The sequence below is a fragment of the Microchirus variegatus genome, assembly GCF_963457635.1.
Source record: "Microchirus variegatus genome assembly, chromosome: 19".
Lineage (NCBI taxonomy): Eukaryota > Metazoa > Chordata > Actinopteri > Pleuronectiformes > Soleidae > Microchirus > Microchirus variegatus.
In genome coordinates this window covers 14,179,001-14,198,586 of record NC_139820.1, presented here as the reverse complement: position 1 = coordinate 14,198,586, position 19,586 = coordinate 14,179,001, and the positions used below count along the sequence as shown (strand labels likewise).

Sequence of the window (19,586 nt, the reverse complement as noted above, 5' to 3'; positions counted from 1 at the left end):
TTCATAGAAAGCCATTTCAGCTCCACTTGGGTCAGAGGCTCAAAGGGAGGTGACCGCATGGCCTCCAGCACCAGGGGCAAGTCCCATGCTGGAGCCCTCAGGGTCCTTGGAGGACGCAGCCTCAGTGTCCCTTTAAGGAAGAGGGACACCAGTCTGTGGCACCCTACTGTAGAACCCTCGACCATTTCATGTCTGGAAGAAATAGCAGCTGTATAGACTCTCAAAGTGGAATGAGAACGACCACGATCCAGCAGAGACTGCAGAAACTCAAGAACAGTCGCCACAGAGCAACGCACTGGGTCTTCTGTCTTATCCCTGCACCAGTCAGAGAACAGCTTCCACCTGTTCTCATACTGAACCCGGGTAGATGGGGCCCTGGCGTTCAGAATAGTACCCCTGACTCCCACAGTACATTCCCTCAGTAGAGGGTCGGGCCCTGAAGCGGCCAAACCCAGAGCTGGAGGCGACCGGGATCCGGATGCCAAATCTGACCCCGCCGCTGCGAAAGGAGGTCCTTCCTGCAGGGGAGGCGCCATGGGGAGCTGCAGCAGAGGCTGCGCAGCAGTGGAAACCAGAGTCTCCCTGGCCAAAAGGGGGCCACCAGAAGGAGTCTGTGGCCCTGCAAAAGCACCCGCTGGAGCGTAGGAAGAATCAGGGGCAGTGGCGGGAAAGCATACAGTGGTCTCTGCGGCCAATCGTGAGCCAAAGCGTCCTGGCCGAGGGGGCTGGTCACCTCCATCCAGGAGAACCAGAGGGGGCAATGTGCCGACTCCGCCGAGGCGAAGAGGTCCACTTCCGCCCTGCCAAAAAGACCCCATATCATCTCCACCACCTGCGGGTGGAGCTGCCACTCCCCCGGTGGGAGCTTTTGTCGCGACAGAAAATCTGCGACCTGGTTCTGTTCCCCCGGAATGAAGACTGCTCGCAAACTGGCCAGGCGGGGATATGCCCAAGTCAACAGACTCCGAGATAGCCGGAGTAGTGGTGCAGACCGGGTGCCCCCCTGGTGGTTGATCTGGGCAACTGTGGACCTGTTGTCCGATCGAACAAGCACATGTTTGCCTTCCAGTTGAGGCAGAAAGTGAACGAGTGCCAGTTGCACAGCTTGGAGCTCCAGTGCATTGATGTGCATGTGGTGCTGGGCCGGCCACCGACCCTGGACAGTCCTGCCCTGCCACACCGTGCCCCACCCCGAGAGGCAGGCGTCGGTTGTGACCACCTCCCGGCGGGATGGAATAGTTCCCATCGGTACGCCCATAGACAGAAACTCCCTCTGTCCCCATGGGGACAGAGAGAGGCACCGCCGAGACACCCTGACCTTCCGGTAACCGTGCCACTTGGGGTCCAAGTGGAGGTTGTTCAGCCACATTTGAAGAGGGCGCAGAGACAGCAAGCCCAAGGGAACGACAGACGAAGCAGCGGTCAGCTTTCCCAAGAGCCGGAGGAACTGAATAAACGGCACCATCCTGCCAACCCTGAAGAGGGGAAGGCGGAGGAGGATATCGTCCACACGCCGAGGTGCCAGAGAGGCCATCATGGCTACCGAGTCCAGAACCATCCCCAAGTATATGACCCGTTGGGATGGGTCCAGGCCGCTTTTTTGAAAATTCACATTCAGGCCCAGCCGGCCCACGTGCATAATTAGCCGGGCTGTATCCTGAGCCACCTGGGGTCGGGACGGTGCGCATACCAGCCAGTCGTCCAAATACGGCAGGACCTTCATGCCCTGCTTCTGCAGGGGTGCCAGAGCTGCTGCTACAACCCTGGTGAAAACTCTCGGGGAAAGGGAGAGACCAAAGGGAAGTACCCTGAACTGAAAATGCTGTCCGCGGAAGGCAAACCTGAGGAAGTGCCGGTGGTGCAATGCAATTGGGACATGGAAGTATGCGTCCCTCAGGTCGACAGTGGTGAACCACTCTCCCCTGGCAACCACACGAAGCGTGTCTGACACAGTCAGCATATGAAAAGGCAGAACCTTCAGGAACCTGTTGAGTCCCCTCAGGTCGAGAATGGGACGGAATCCGCCATCTTTCTTCGCCACAAGAAAGTACCTTGAGTAGAGCCTCCCGGGACGTAGCAGAGGGTCCACTGGTTCGATTGCGCCCTTGGCCAGTAGGGCAGACAACTCCTGACTTAGAGCTAAGGCCTTCGCCGGGTCGCTGACGACAGTCATATTGACCCGGCCGAAGGCTAGGGGCCGGCGTCGGAACTGCAATTCGTACCCCCGGGTCAAGGTGGAAACCACCCACGGGTCTGAAGTACTGATGGGAAAAACATCCGACGGCCGGCCCCGCACCCCTAGCGCCTGCCCCCCCGGCCTCCGGAGGCTCTGGGGGGACGGCGGATAGGCTGCGGCGCACGAGGCTGCCAAGACGGCAGGCGCTCAGGGGCCCGAAACCCGTCAGCAGGTTGCTGAGCAGGCCGCTGAGCAGGCCGCTGAGACCTCCGTAGGCCACCAGCAGGTGGCTGAGAGTGCTGCCGGGGAACAGCAGCGGGGCCCCTAGACCTGCTAGGAGTGGAGACTCTTCTGCGAAGGCCAGAAAGCCGCTGCCTGGTCTGCGTGGCCTGGGCCGCCCTCTCCAGTGCTTCCAAGGCAGCTGGGCCAAAAAGATCCCCTGGTTCCACTGGCACAGCACGAAGAACCTTCCTACATGATTCAGACAGGGGCGACTGAGCAAGCCAAACCTGGCGGCGAGTCTGGACAAGAGTGGACATTGTCCGTCCTAACTCTCGACATGAAAGCGAATGCCTGTAAAGAGGCATCGCTTAGACTCTGCAGTGAAGGATCCACTTGAGCCTGTTGCAGAGAGGTTGACAGGCTCAGCAGTAGATGGGAGAGGGAGTTCCCAATACGACCCATACGTGCTGCCGCATCATAGGCCTTCGAAAGAAGGTCGTCTGTGACCCTGCACTGTGGTCGGGGACATCTGGCATCCGGCCTCAAGGCCTCATCAGGAGCCAAAATAAGGGAGGCAATGGCTGGCTCAACGGACGGCATACGCCCCAGCCCAACCTGTGCTGCATCCTGCATGGCGGCTAAGGTTCGGGCATCTGAGGTTAAATGAGAAAGTGCCCTCGTGTCCCTCCAACAGGCATGAAGCTCCTTCAGGTATTCCCCTGAAGGAGGAACAGTGAAAGTGGTCGGGGCAGGGTTGCGCCTGAAGAAGGCGCTAGCCTGCGCCGAGTCAGTCTGCGGAACGTCAAGCTGTAGGCGAGCAAGAGCCATACGCATGATGGCCCCCATGGAAGTGTCTGCTGTCCCCTGCAGAGAGCTCTGAACAGAAGAGCAAGAGGCCTCCCCCAATGTGCGGGAGGCATCGTCCTCTGTAACAGCCTCATGGAAGAGACCGGATGAAGCGGCCAGTGATAAGGCATCATCAATCATAGGCGCATTCTCCGAGGGAGGGCCAGGCTGGCAGCCCGCCCCTCCCCTTTTTCTTGGGGGGGCACCTACCACCGCAGCTCCCTCACGCCGACGCCGAGAATGGTCGGGTTGATGTGGGGGGAGACCGGTTAAGGTGGAAGGGTGGTCAGTCATCGCCCGCTCCATCTCCGCCACCCTAGCCACCTTGAGCCCCCAGGGCAGGAGGCCACAGTTCATGCAGGCGCTTTCAGTGAGGCCCTCCCTCAAATGCTCGAGACCGAGGCAAGGAGGGCAGTGGTCGTGACCGTCCTCGGGAACAAGAGGAGCCGCACAGGCGACACAAGGATGGGCCATCAAGAAGGCAGCCGAAGCAGCGTTGCTGGGAATGGGAGCGAACACACTGCCTAGCAACAATGAACAGATATAAGGAAGCCTGCGTTGTTTTTTTAAACAACGGCAAGAGGCAATCGGAGGAGACACGCAAACGCTGTCGCCAACAGAATATAACCAGGTTATAGCGTTACCGGGAGCGGGAACGAAAACACTACCGTCACCGGTATGGTCAAATAAATAAATAACGCGGTAGCCTAGCACCGCTAACGCAAATCAATATCTGCAACGAGTACTGGGAGCGGGAGCGAACACACTGCCTTCACCAGCAATCGGAGGTGACAAGTACAGTAAACAGGCGGAGCGCACACGCTGCCGCAACAGAAATGACAGATTATAGCGTTACCGGGAGCGGGAGCGAAAACACTACTATCACCGGTAAGGTACAGAACAAATAAATAATCAAAGCGGTAGTCTTAAACCGCTAATCTTCTGCAAAATCAATAACGCTACAAGCGCTGGGAGCGGGAGCGAACACACTGCCCTCACCAGCAATCGGAGGTGACAAAGTATAGAAACAGGCGGAGCGCAAACCCTGCCGCCAGCAGAAATAACAAATTATAGCGTTACCGGGAGCGGGAGCGAAAACACTACTATCACCGGTAAGGTAAAGACCAATTAAATAATTGAAGCGGTAGTATTAAACCGCTAACGCAAAATCAAAATGCTATGAGCGCTGGGAGCGGGCGAGCGAATACACCGCCGTCACCAATAACTACGGCGATAAAGCATATCAATCAGGCCGAGCGTGAGCGCTGCTGCCAATAGAAACAATAAATGATAGCGTTACTGGAGGCGGGAGCGAGAACACTACCGTCCCAGTAAGATACACAGAGCGGTGTTTTAGAACCGAGCAAGCTAACGGCTAACACACCAACTCGATAACCCAAACATTGAGAGCAATGAGGACAGCGAACGCTGGGAGAGGGCGCGAACACGCTGCCTTCACCAACAAACACCGACACAAACCTGCTACTCTCTTCTGTCGTCAGGTTTCAGATGATCAGCTGGCCACAGCCTCTGGAGGACGGGTTCCCCGCGGCTCCGACTGTCGTCGCGAAGCTGCACGCGGCCAGCTGTAAACGAAGTTTTCCTTTTTTTTTCTCTCAGCACAAAGTGCAAGACGGTACATGCGCAGCGAGAAGATTAAAGGAACTGAGCCTCCGATGACACCGGAAGTTATAGCCTTCCCGGTGTCACGGGGAGGGTCACAAGTGACTATGTTGATATTAGGTACTCGAAATGCGCATGCGCGAGGTGGAGATATCCAGTGCTTTAAGCACCGCCTCTGGCGGTCAGTAAGGATGAAATAGAATCGCAGATTTATGAGATTAAAAGTACATTTCCATTTTATTAAATACATAGACTCAGGCCCACCATTTCTCCCGCTGTTTATGTGTTTTATACATATGAACCGTATCTATATCAGTTCAGTCTGTGTGCTGTTATGTTATCATGCGCTTTATTATTTCGGTTTAAAGGGCCCGGTCATTTGCCCCGCCCCCGGCAGGTTTGACAAACTCTCAGTCTAACCCTGAACTCTGTTGATCTACTCTGAGAAGGAAACTCTGAGTTTTCGGTTTCAGAACAGCTGATTTTAGTTAGTTTGTTCAACTCGGAGTAGTTTCACCTCGAGTTAAGCGTGTGCACCACAAGTATAAAAAGACAGCATGAATGGAGCCCCGTTTCGACGAGTCACCATGACAACAGGGAAGCGGAGGGCGACGTTCTTCACCCACTGGAGTTGAAAATATTCATGCGTGAGTTTGAGAAACTTTTTAGAAGGAAGGGTAACACAGCAGCAAAAGAGAGGGAGGCGTCGTCGTTTAAATGTCGTCCTTTGCACAATCACTAATAATATTACAGGGGAAAACTGCTTGAGTGGTAGACTATTAATTTATTTCATTTAGGTGTAATCCCGCGGGGGAGAAGCGAAGTTGGCAGCAGTTTAAGATGAAACATAAAAACATTGTTCAAACAGGTAAAACCTCGGTATAATCTCATGGGATTACCTCATTTGGATCATGTTTTACATTGTGTTTATAAGTAAATATTAAGTGGCTGTTTGACTGTACAGTTGTTTTATCCCCAACATAATGATGTTTTCACACACATAAATGACTTCTCATTCTTTATATCATGTTCAGGTGCTCTGCATCTCTGATGTTCTATAAAAATTTTTAAAAAAAACTGCAGCGTAACACACAGTTTCTGCTGTGATGTGAGAGCATGACTGTGGTTGGTAATGTTGGAAATGTAAGGACGGATTAGGTTGTGAATGTAAATGATGAACTGTGACGTGAAACGGTACCGCTCAAAAAGTGTCTGGAAATCTATGCAAGGTCTGATGATCATCTCCCGAGGAATATTTAATTCTCTGCGCAGTAATGCTGCACCTTCATCCACAGGATCACTGTCAAAAGGACATGGTAGTGAAAATAGTGTCCACCTAATATAACTTCTAATGTAGATGCCAAAACTCGACTGCTGAATGAATGAATGAGGAAATCAAATACCGTGTGTGTCTGAAAGAGGGCGGAGACAGAGAGAAACTCAAGGTTAGTTGAAGAAAACCTGCCAGCGAGCAGGTTAGGTTCACGGCGTATGTGCCAGGGTAACTGACTCAGAGTTAAGCTGAACTGGCTTTTTGAAACCGAAAAACCCAGAGTTTCCCTCATTTCAGGGTTAACAGACTCAGAGTTTTCACTAAACCTGCTTTGTGAATCAGGCCCCCGATTTGTTCCGCTAGTGGTTGTGAGATAATGTTTCTGTGCTGTCTGCTGTGGTATTTGTGGTGTTTGCTTCTACATGGGAAGGCAGCTTTACTAAGTGAGCTGAAATTAATTAATGTTTCTGTGCTTTGTGCTTTTGTGTTTGCGTTGTGTGATTCGTGTTTCCGTTTTAAGTTAATGTTTTCGTGTTTTCTGCTTTTGTGTTTGCTTTGTGTGATTTGCGTTTCTGTTATGAGTTAATGTTTTCGTGTTTTCTGCTTTGTGTTTCGGTTTCCGTTTTGAGTTAATTTGTTCGTGTTTTCTGCTTTTGTGTTTGCGTTGTGTGGTTTGCGTTTCCATTTTGAGTTAATGTTTTCGTGTTTTCTGGTTTTATGTTTGCGTTGTGTGATTTGCATTTCCGTTTTGAGTTAATGTTTTCGTGTGTTTTGATTTAGGTTTGTGTTTTTGATTTGTGTTTGTGTTTTTTGATTTGGGTTTGTGATTTGTGTTGTGTTTTGTGATTTGCACCTCAGGGCCACTATAAGTAGATAGAGGAAGATACGATGAACACAGTAAAAAAACAAACAAACAAAAAACTAACTTTAAAGGCAGACACAACCCAGCATGAACGATGGAATAAACCTAGAATGAAAGTTGGAATAAACAGATAATAAATAGAATGATCAATAAAAATACATTTAATTGAAAGCCAGACTTAAAAGGTGGGTCTTGGGGTAACCAGGGGTCCGTTTCACAAAGCAGGTTTAGTGAAAACTCTGAGTCTGTTAACCCTGAAATGAGGGAAACTCTGAGTTTCACAAAGGGAGGTATGTCAAACCAGAGAAAGAGGAGTAACTCTAGTCTGTTTCACGGAGAGAGGTAACTTAACCTCTCGGTCAGTTACCATGGTAACATGCTCTTTGAAACTAACCTGGTCGGGACCAGGTTTTTCTCCGCAAACCTTGAGTTTCTCTCTGTCTCCACCCTCTTTCAGACACACACGGTATTTGATTTCCTCATTCATTTAGTCAGCAGAGTTTTGGCGTAGTATAGTTCTGCCGTCTGTTCTGCGTCTACATTAGAAGTTATATTAGGTGGAGACTATTTTCACTACCATGTCCTTTTGACAGTGATCCCGTGGATGAAGGTGCAGCATTACTGCACAGATAATTAAATATTCGTCAGGAGATGATTATCAGGCCTCAAAGATGTTCTTACATTTCCAGACACTTTTCTTTTTGAGCGGAACTGTTTCACGTCACAGTTCATCATTTACATACACAACCTTATCCGTCCTTACATTTCAACATTAACAACCGGAGTCACGCTCTCACATCACAGCAGAAATTGTATGTTGCTCTGTCGTTTAAAAAAAAAATGTTTACTTTACTTACTCTTTTAAACAAAGTCATAGATGCAGAGCACTTGAACGTGATATAAAGAATGAGAAGTCATTTATGTGTGAAAACAGCATAATGTTGGTGATAAAACAACTGTACAGTCAAACAGCCACTTCATATTTACTTTATGTAAAACATGATCAAAATGGGCTAAAAAATGGGCTAAAAAAAAAGTTTGAACAATGTTTTTATGTTTCATCTTAAACTGCTGCCAACTGCGCTTCAACCCCACGGGATAACACCTAAATAAATAAATTAATAATCTACAACTCAAGCAGTTTCCCCCTGTAATATTATTGTGATTGTGCAAAGGACGACATTTAAACTTCATCATCAGCAGCAGTGTTCTACGACGCCGTCTCCCTCTCTTTTGCTGCTGTTACACTTCCTTCTAAAACATGCTCAAACTCACGCATTAATATTTTCAACTCCAGTGTAATGAAGAACGTCACCCTCCGCTTCCCCGTTGTCATGGTGACTCGTCTAAACGGGGCTCTATTCATGCTGTCTTTTTATACTTGTGGCACACGCGCTTAACTCGAGGTGAAACTACTCCGAGTTGAACAAACTAACTCAAATCTGCTGTTCTGAAACCGAAAACTCAGAGTTTCCTATCTCAGAGTAGATCAACTCAGAGTTCAGGGTTAGACTCAGAGTTTGTTGAACCTGCTTTGTGAAACGGACCCCAGAACAGCCTGTCTCCCAGTGAGTTTTAGTTTTTACTCTTGGGATGATTAAAAGGCCAGAACCAGACGAAATGTAAACATTCCTAAAAACATCATTGTGTGCGGCAAATACCATGTCAAGTTGTTATGTTATAACATGAGTTGTGTTTTTGTTAAGTCAGTAACATGAGTTTCTCTTTTGTATGTGTCAGCTTTTAGCTGTTGCACGCAAATACAGACAGAGGCACAATGAAAGGTATCTGTGACCTGGTGAAGTCGCTGTTTACACTGCACTCACAATGTCTGTACATCTACCACCTTCTGTGTGCATGCTTGATATTTTGTCAGTGTGCACCAAACTGAACCCACCTGAGCCACAGCAGCAGATCAAAGGCTTAATATCCCTGTGTCAAAGAAGGAACTGTCCTCTTCAATCCAGAGATTGCACAGATTAGATTAATGACTGGATCCAAAATGTCTCTGTTCCATGTTTAATCTCCAGTGATAACTGAGAGAAAATTGTATGTTATTTTGAGGAACTTGCTGGCTTTGCAGATGGGTGTTACGTTACAGGAGTGTCAGAGAAACTGGGCCATGTCATTTGAACAACCTTTTTAGATTTTTAGTGCTCCTATGGAATTATGGCCAGCTTAGGAAAACCATATCAAAGGCCAACAGCAGTGGTGATGTAACCACTGAAATCACAGGTTCTTCATTGAGGTCATGGATTTGTGCATAGTGCATTTCCAATATCAGGTACATGGTGCTACAATGTGTAGGATTACCACATTGTGACACATTGCCATAAGCTATTCAAGTTCCTCTGTCTAGGTGCAAAATCTCTCCCTCTCTCTCTCTCACACACACACACACACACACACACACACACACACACACACACACACACACACACACACACACACACACACACACACACACACACACACACACACACACACACACACACAATGTTTCCAGGACTTCAGGGGACATTGCATTCATTTTCACTTGCTCTAACCTTAACCATAATTGCTACTGGCCTAATCCTAACCCTGACTCTAACCTTACCCCAACCCTACCCTCAAACTAAGCTGAAAACATTTTGTCACCTTAAAATATTGTCATTTACATTTGACTGTTTACACAGTCAAATTATGGGGACTTGTCTTCCCTGTGGGGACAAAAAACAAGTCCCCATAATTTGACTGTGTAAACAGTTTTAGGTCCCCACCCACACACACACACACACACATCTGTAAATCTCCCTCTGGGTCATCAGTGTATTTATAATTATGTCACTAACCTCTAGTGTTGGTAAAACTGGCTAGACAAGATAATCCTTCATCTATTTGGTGAAATATTTCCCTGAACAAACTCACTTATGTTCATAAAATTGCTTCTCAGTCTAAAATGGGACTGGTTGTCAAATGCATTTCAGATAAAAGATAATGTCTCTCTGGAGTAGACACACAATTACTGACCAAAATAACTGCCATTTGCGGTAATAATTGTAATCAGGCAGGTTTAAATGGGATTCGATAAGAACAGCGTTTATGTGTTTTATGTGATTTGAATGTTGTTGACGATGAATTTAATTTTCTGCTCCATTGCTTGCCTATACTGAACAGAGAATGGTTTTGTTTGAAAAAGTAAGAACCTCACTTTGGCTATTTGATTGAGTTATGTTGCTTTGGTTGTTTAAGAATGAGATTTTTGATTTTGTCAGATTTATAGAAAATGCTTGATTGTATCTAACTTAATGACTGTTCTTTTTGCTGCTTAATTTGGCATTATGAATTTTGAAATCATGAATATTGTTGGATGTTATGTGGTCACCGCTCTATATTCTTATGGGTGAGTTTTCATCTACGTAATGTGTGCCACTAGTGTTCAGTCACATACAGGGACTAGCTCTAGCACAAACATGTGCTGATGTGCTTGAATCATGTGTGAATGACACGGCTTTGTGTGGGAAGTATTGGCTGTGATGCTAATGATTTGAGTTGAGAGTTAGGACATCATCAGCTCATTCAGTAACAGACTGATCCATCCACACTAGACCACTTCAATGAATTTCATTAGTGTCTGATTTGATATTAGAAATATGTGTATTTGATATTTCTCTCCTAAGTATATAGTATTTGTATTTGTAAAGTATTTGTTTTCATGAAACAACAAAAACAGATGATGGAAATACAGTGGTATGCACAAGTTTGGGCACCCCTGTAAATGTTCATGATTTTCCTTTATAAAACATTGGTTGTTTGGATAAGAAATTTCAGTTAAATATATCATATAGGAGACAAACACAGTGATATTTGAGAAGTGAAGTTTATATGATTTACAGAACGTCTGCAATATCAGCAGATTCTGGAGAACAATGTCCAGGAATCAGTAACAAAGTTGAAGTGGTGCCGGGGCAAACTGAACTGGAGATGTTTTGTAAAGAAGAATGGTCCAAAATACCTTCCTCAAGAATCCAGACTCTAATTAGAAGTTGTAGGAAGTGTTTAGAGGCTGTTATTTCTGCAAAAGGAGGATGCACAAATGTTTTCTTTTGTGGCGCCTAAACTTATGCACATGCCTAATTTTGTTAAAATAATTTTTGCACACTTTCTGTAAATCATATAAACTTTATTTCACGTCTCAATTATCACTGTGTTTGTCTCCTATATGATTTATTTAACTGAAATATTTAACTTTTCAAACAACCAATGATTTATAAAGGAAAATCATGAACATTTACGGGGGAGCCCAAACTTTTGCATACCACTGTATGACTACACAAATGACAGAATAACATTTTATTGAGAAAAAACAAGAATCTTAACATTTTCAAGATGCTTGTGTTAAATATTAATGATTTTCTCCCTTCATGATTATACTGAAACTTACCACAGGCAACTTTTTGAGAATATTTGCTGTTTTCATGAAAACGGTCGGTCTAACTCCCTCTCTCTGTGGTTTCACTTTGTGCAGGATAAGCTGGGGTCCTTTGCCTTCCTTGTTTTTGTGGTGGTCTGCATCACAGGATCTATCTACCTCTTCATCATCCTCCCTGAAACCAAAAATAAAACATTTATGGACATCAGCAAGAGCTTTGCTAAGATCAACAAAATCCCTCCACCCTCCCCCGGCCATGAAATGGAGCTGACTCTGTGCATTACGACTGATGCCAAAGACAAGGACCAGAATGTGAAGATGGAGAGTTACTTGTAACTGAACACGTTGCACTTACTGTGGAGATGCAGAGATTTTTCTTTTTATATATTTATTTAGCCATGGTGATTAGTGAAATGATAGTATATCCTTTTTGGCAGATTTAGTTCATTTTGATATGTTGTACATTTTACATGATTGGAATATTTTTGGGGCGAATATTACATATTTCAGTTTACAACCATTATTCAAATAAAATAAACCAACTCTATTGTATGTATTTCTTACAAAAGCAATGGACTTGCATAAAATATACATATCACGTGTATTAAGTGGGTGTGCAACATATTATCGGCATTATATCAGAATCAGTCTATATTAGTTTTAAAACTAAATTAACTTTGCTGTTGGTTGCAGGATGTATATAATATGCCGACTGATAACGGCCCAAGCACTCCCGATATATCAGAATTTGGCATTAAGTCCAATATCCTGCGTATTAACTGTTTCTTTGGTGTTCGCTGTCTTACCAAAACAGTAAAAAGCAAGTCATAAAGCCGCAGTGAGCTGAAAGTAGCTAAATGCTCCACAACGATGTGTCAATCATCAATGCAGTAGACCTCCGTCACATCAACTATCACAGGCTGTGGGCAACGAGACTTGAGTGTAGGACATTATTTTATATAATAAATTATGTCTAAGATGGCAATAGCACTTCAACTTACAACAGGATGAATGACACCTCCATCAAAGTCTGACATTTTTTCCTACACTCTTAGAAATAAAAGTGCTCAGTAGAACCATATAAGGTTCTTCGACTTGTCCTCATAGAAGAACCCTTTTTGGTTCCATATTCCAAATGGGTTCCAAAAACCCTTTATTCAGTTAAAGGGATTTTAAAAGGTTCTCTGGATCAAAATGGTTCTGACTGGAACCATTAATGTTACCAAGAACCCTTGAAAAACCCTTCTTCGGGAAATGGTTCCAGGTAGAACCTCAGCCCTTGTAGAACGACAATTTGGAACCCTTAATTCTAAGAGTTTATCCCCTTGCTGCTGTAACACTGGGAAAGGGTGAACCCCAATTCCTTACTTAACCCTCAATCTCAAAAATGCGCGCTCCCGCTAGTGCAAATGCTGTCCTGATTCTCAGAAAAATTAAGTTGAGGGGCAAGTTTAAGGGCTGTTTCGCCCTCAATATTGAGATTTTCCAAGTCCACCCTTGTGAGCAAGGGCTACCCAGAATGCTTTGTATGTTTTCACATAACAAAGTATTTTCTTTGTTAATAGAGATATAAAAATTATGAAAGCCATTGTATTATCTTAGTTTAGGCCCATATTATGGATTTCTTACGTCATTATTGCATAACATTTATTTTTATTTTACGATCTTTTGTCAATAGCCAGCCGGTGCGAACAAGCAATCGTTTGCTATCGTTTACTTTTCATTAAGCCGTGGTGTGTGCTAACTGTCAGCTGAATACGTCGGTGGTTGTGGTATTTGTATGAGTATCATCTTATAACTAACTGACAACCTAATAACTTGACTGACAAGCGGATCGTAATAAATAATCGTGACATAAATGTGTTCTTCTTTTTTGGAGTTGACAGACTGGACGCAGCTTTCGCATTATTCTAGGTCATCTAACCCTAGCTACAAGGTCATCTATGTAGTAGAAATTAGAAATAATATTTGAAGCAAGTGCCTCTTTGGCTGAGAAAGGCATAAAATGTATTTAACGATCATGTACATGAATGACAACAACTCCCAGAATGCACGGCGCTCGCTTCCTGCGAGAGTTCACATTCCCGCGTCTGCTTCCGCCGAGTAGCAGCACGTCAATGAGCAGACAGCGTGACTTGTCTGAAGACACAAATCCCAGAGGGGAATTAGTTGGCAAATGCATTACGGACCTGAAAGTTACACAGGGTTAGTTTCTTTGGTGCTAAATTATACCGGGACATGCAGTAAAAACAACGGAAGGACAAGCAGTAAGTTCCCATTATTTGCCTGTCAGAGATTCAGAGCGGTGAAAGCTTCAAGTCGGCTACGCTAAGCTATGCTAAGCTTCTTTGGAGTTTTTGAGAAGACACCAACGACAAACCTGAGGGTTCACAGTCTCCATTTCGAGCAGGAAGACGTCACTGAGAGGTAAGACTGACGATAATACTCCACTCTATTTCTGCTCATAGTATACGATGTGATATAATTGTCGGCAGTGAAGCGACAACGTTGTAAAAGTAAAGTTTGATAGACAATTACACACACGTTATATACACATAATCTGTTAGCAAAGTAAAGTCACCTTGCTTTCGCTGGACAATAATGTCAGTGTTATTCAAATGTTTTATTGTTATTCATGTTTGTTCAAGACGCCTATATAGACAACATTATAATGTTCACAGCTCACCCAGTTGGTATATTTTCCTGAAAGGTTTGTTTTTCTGAAAGAAAGTAAAATCTTCGTTCATATTTTATGTGTAATTATATTCCTTGTCCTTTACAGTTGAAGCATGGTTTAATCAAGTCTTGGAGAAACTCTTCACAGCATCCAGCTCTGCTCCTCTTCACCACTGTGACTCCTCCAGCTGTCCCACATCAGATTCTGACACCACTCTACATGTTTCATTATTTATTTTTTGTTTGCATATTGTGTTAGACATGCTTTTGGATTTGGCCACTTGTTTATTTTAATTTGTAGTCTTGAATATGATGGTAAAACGTTTTCCTTTATGAATGAATACGAAGGTCTAAGGACAGAGGATGTTACCAACCCTGTGAAGTCCCGTGAGACAAACTATGTTTTGTAAACTGTGAGCTATATAAATAAAGATTGATTGATTGATTGATTGATAATAAAGTTGTTGTTTTTTCACCTTCACACCCTGCATGCATTTGTACACTTGGGTAAATTAAATACTTGTGGAAGGAGGCTGAATAGTTACTGATTTTGTTATATTACTATACTAGACAAGTTAGATTTACACAATATAAATGATGCAGTTGTCATCAGTAAACAAAGTAGCTCTAATAAAGTGTTTATCAACCCTTTTCTCCAAATTAAATAACTTTTCATAATAATACTGTAATGGAGGAACACCAAGGGCTAGAAAATAAACCACAACATATATGAATTTACATTTTTAATATTAATAGTCATAAAAAGAAAATTCTGACTTATTATCAACAGTCTTCACAGACACAGTACTGTTTTCAGGAGCTGCGTATGTTCTTCTGAACAACACAGGCAGGTAAAACAAGATGATCGTCTTTCCCCAGTCTGTGGGTCTACTTCACGAAGTGACAGTAAGCTGTTAGGTGAATCAAAGTATCTGTTCTTACATTAGCATAGATGTAAATGAACTGTAAATATGCTAACGTTAGCTCAGCTGGCGTTACATATAAACATGGATAAATGTGGTGGTAAAAATAAATTTAAAACAAAATACTCACTTTATATGGAGGCGGCCGTTTATCCCGTTTCCTTCATCCACCGGGCCGGCGCCCGCTACCCCCGTTGCCCGCCCGGCCGAGTTGCCCCTGATGCGGCCAGTGCCAGGCCGAACTGCGCTCCGCTCCGCTGCGGCCTGGCTCTGGCTACACTCGGCCAGAGCTGCTAGCCAGAGCCCGCTTCGGGACACGGGCAGCGCCAAAAAGCAGGCATTTTCCCTCGCAGCCATATCAGTTTGAAAACTACATTCTGTCATTATCTTCTCAGTTTACAAGGCCAAATTAAAGAGCCAGAGCTGGTGGTAACTTTTAGCAAAGATGGCGGACACTGTGTTTACATTCTGGGAATGAAGACTCGTCCATTCTGGGAAGTCTCGTCCCCCTATGGGTGAGTTCTAAATGTAGAACTAGAGTTGTAGTTTCAACACTGAAACCAAGCGGACGCTACCAACGCCTCAAATGACGCGTTTTAAGATTTTTGTCACTCACCCACTGACCCGCTAACGTACTGACACACATAGAACTGGAGAACTGTGGCTGAGGATGTGAATCTCGTTTGTGAACGTACTGACACACACAACTGTGGCTGAGGACATGAATCTCGTTCGCAAATGAACTGACACACAGAGAACTGGAGAACTGTGGCTGAGGACGTGAATCTCGTTCGCGAACGTACTGACACACAGAGAACTGGAGAACTGTGGCTGAGGACGTGAATCTCGTTCCTGGACGAACTGACACAGAGAACTGTGGCTGAGGACATGAATCTCGTTCACGCTGTCACTCACTCACTGACCCGCGAACATACTGCACACAGGGAGGACGTGAGTCACGTAGCAGGGCACTGGGCTCCTGCTAAGCACTGAACGATTCGGTGAACAAATCTTCCAAATGTGGCCTTTCCTGCTTCACCAGTTGGGCGGTCACATGTGTTGTGTCCAGTTCGTGCTGTGCGCACTTACATGGATGGGACAAAGGCTTTCAGGAGGAGCGATCAGCTGTTCATCTCCTGGGCTACTCCTCATAAGGGAAAAACTGTCACAAAGCAGCGCCTGTCCCACTGGGTGGTGGAGGCGATAGCTTTAGCCTATACGAATCAAGGTTTGCAGCCGCCTGTGGGCCTGCGAGCGCATTCGACTCGGGGCTTGGCCGCATCCTGGGCCTTGTTCAGGGGGGTTTCTGTTCAGGACATTTGTGCTGTGGCGAGTTGGTCCTCGCCTCTCACTTTTGTTCGTTTCTATATGCTGGACATTTCCGCTCCGTGCGTAGCACGAGCAGTTTTAATGTCCTCTAAGAGCATAGCAGAGGACCTTCCCTGTGGGTTGGTGGACGATTGATAAGCTTGTCTGGCAATACGGGAGCTACGACATCCCATAGTGAGACATCTCACGAGATATTATGAAAGAGAACTTTAGGTTATTAACATAACCCCGGTTCTCTGAGTAATATGAGTGAGATGTCTCACCAGACCACCCTTCTTGCTTGGGCGAGTGAGAAGAGGTGCTTATCTTGAATGACATGGTCCCGTCCGCACACAGTATTTATGGTAGTTGGGACTAGCTGTGGCAGACGGACACTTTCACCAGCCTATCAGGATTGGCGTAATGAGATTAATACTGATAGCTGTTAATAGCTGTTGCTAGGCAGCGGACGCTTACCAGCAGTTCAAGTTGAATATTTGGGTTGTACGCCCTCTGCCGTTGTGGTGAATACTGCAATGAACAACGCATTTAACGTGCTGAGTATAAACGCCTCTGGCGAATATAAACAAGACTTCCGTGACTGACAGCGCAAACGAATCACATCCTCCAGGAGTGAGTGAGAGCGGCAGACAGTTCTTCTTACTAGTGCCTCTCTGCTCGGCGGAAGTTGGCTGGCGTCATTTGCCGAAGATTCGCGAATGAGTGACCGTGTCGACGAACGACTTCATGAGTGATTCACAGAACGTGGCAGTTCCATTCCCGGCCACCATGCTCAACACACTCAACTGAGTTGACTGATATCTTCTCCCTGGCACCTGCGGGTGGAGAGACTGTAGCTCTAACGGTGTGGCGGGCCAGCGCAGCCGCTGAGGATGTGCGGACGCACGTATCAGGGAAATCAGAGTCACATATAGGCTGCTATAGTAACTTGACAACAGCTGAGATGTTGTGATATAGTTTGTGTTTGTGTGTAACTGCTGTTTTGAATCAGCAGCTGCTACGTTCTGCTGCTTTTTTTCCCTCCCGCTTGCGCCGCTCTTCCTTATCGCCACTGCGGGCCGCACTTACTTAAACTTTGATATCCAAGTGTGGGGCCACAAAATATCGTACCGTGGGCCACTGAGACTACTGATCTAAAACATGGTAAATGGTTTTTGACCACCTTTGTCATACTTAATGTGTACTGGTTTCAATTTCCACTTCCCACATTTATTAAAGGTCACATAGAGTGGTCCTGTTGCACATAATATGTTAGTTATGGAGGTCTACTTACATACATTAACTTGTTTTTATGGTCAAAAACCTCCTAGTTGCTGGAAACGAGCCGATAGAAATCTGTCCTTTTTGAAGCACTTGTCAGCTGCGCCATTTCAGACATAAATCTCGCCTGAGAAGACAGACTGTGTTGTGATTGGCCAGTACCCCGGAAGTGACATTCGGCACACCTGCTCTCAGAAGCGCAGCTCCCCCTTCTGGAATGGTGGATGCACTGCTCCTCATCATCAAAACATTGTTTTAACAGTGTTTAAAAATAGCTTCGTCACGACTCCCCGCCACAGTCCCTTTTATGACTTTGACCCGGAGTCAGAACCAGAGTCAGAAGGCACTGTCGCTCGTGAAACACCTCCACAACGGACGTTATTCTTCTTCTGTGGTTCAATGTACGCAACCGGTTGGGCCGGAGCAGGACGATCAGCTGTTCAGGAGAACCGCTGTTTACGTAACTATAACGGGATTTTCAGAGATCTCGCTGAGCCCCGAGATTACAATAAAACACAGCGTTCTCAGCAATGGCTGAACTGTTTGTTGCGAAACTTCAGGGCTTCATAAACAAGGTAAGGACGCAGATACACACTAAAAAACAGCATTAATTGGAACTTCCGGTCTAGTTCCCCCACAATTCAATCAGTTCCTTCCACATTATCTAAAAAAATATATATATATCTCCATTCTACAAACTTTTTCACTCAGAACCTCTCTTATCATAAATTCAAAGCCTGACAGACCTGAGCATGACAGTTGCTAAGCTCTGATTGGAAACTCACCGTTAGTGGGAGGAGTTTAGTAAACAGTCCCCCTGTTCTTTTCTGCAGCCCATTTTACATTGTACATACTATACACTTTATATTTTTGTATAAAACATAATTTTGGGTGTAATTTTGTTTACACCCTTTTTTACAGATCAAAGCCCATTTCTGCCGCCTTGTTGAAAAATCACGTTCTTTCAGTTACTAAATACATTACCATTAGTTTAGTGCATTGAAATAGTATAATTGAATTTGTTATTAATAAAATGTTTGCAGTGTAATTTAACAAGGAAACACAACACTTCAGTGATCAGGTCATTAGCAATTGCTCTTTGATAAATGGATGAGCAGTTTTTTCAGTTGGTGAGAGGAGCTTGCTGTTCCTTTTCCACTACTTGCCATCCATGTCCTTTTGGTTATTAAATCTGTAGCAGTGTTATGTCTGTGTTGTTTGACTGTTATGTCTGTTCTGGAATTAAGGTGATAGTAAATCACAGAGACCAATTTCAGTAACTCAGAAGCTCCATATATCGTAATACAGCGCAGGAGCTGTGCATCAAAAAAAACAAAAACATGGGACAACTGGAGCCAGGGAGGACTTAACTCTTATTAGCCTTAAAGGTGCAGTACTTAATTAAAACATGAAACCAGCGTGATGGAAACACTGCATTGTGGCGAGTCATATGAAGATCCATTCGTCAGGGAAATATGTCCCGCACTACTGAGCAATCTTGCAATTGACATAGATGAGAACAAACCTTATTGATCAAATCCTGGGAACGGTTCTCTCAGATCTAATTTTCATCTTGTCTATATTTCAGATTGTTTGCCTCTACAGTTGCATATAATTTATTACTCCGTAATCTCACCCTGAAACTGATTTAAAAAAAAGTATAGATTGTAAATGTAGCGGAGCACAAAATAGAATATGTCCCTGTAAAAATTAAACTTATAGCAGCATAAGCAGACATTTTGAATTGTTTCTAACCAAAAGTGAAAACAAGGCCAATATGAATAATCTCTCTCCTTTTGTTCTGTCTGTGTCATAATGAGGGAATACAGGATCTGGCACTTAAAGCTGATAAGTGAGCTACAGCACAATATTCACTGTCTAACAGCTATTTTTGTCTGTTGTTTATTGTTGCTTGGATCGGTCAAAGTTGGTTTATTGACAAATATTAGAGCTTGCTACTGAAAGCAATGCAATAAGGAAGCCAC

The 19,586-nt window shown here is 44.8% G+C and overlaps 1 protein-coding gene across 1 annotated transcript in view; it reads left to right on the top strand.

The window, feature by feature from the left end:
- Nucleotides 1-11,749, top strand: part of slc2a9l2 (solute carrier family 2 member 9, like 2) — a gene marked incomplete at both ends in the record, with an annotated part of 185,283 nt that extends 173,534 nt beyond the window's left edge. The window contains one exon of the mRNA XM_083906063.1: nucleotides 11,510-11,749. Coding sequence (XP_083762189.1) covers nucleotides 11,510-11,749 — 240 coding nt within the window. The remainder of the gene's footprint in view (nucleotides 1-11,509) is intronic.
- Between the last annotated feature and the right edge of the window lie 7,837 nt (nucleotides 11,750-19,586).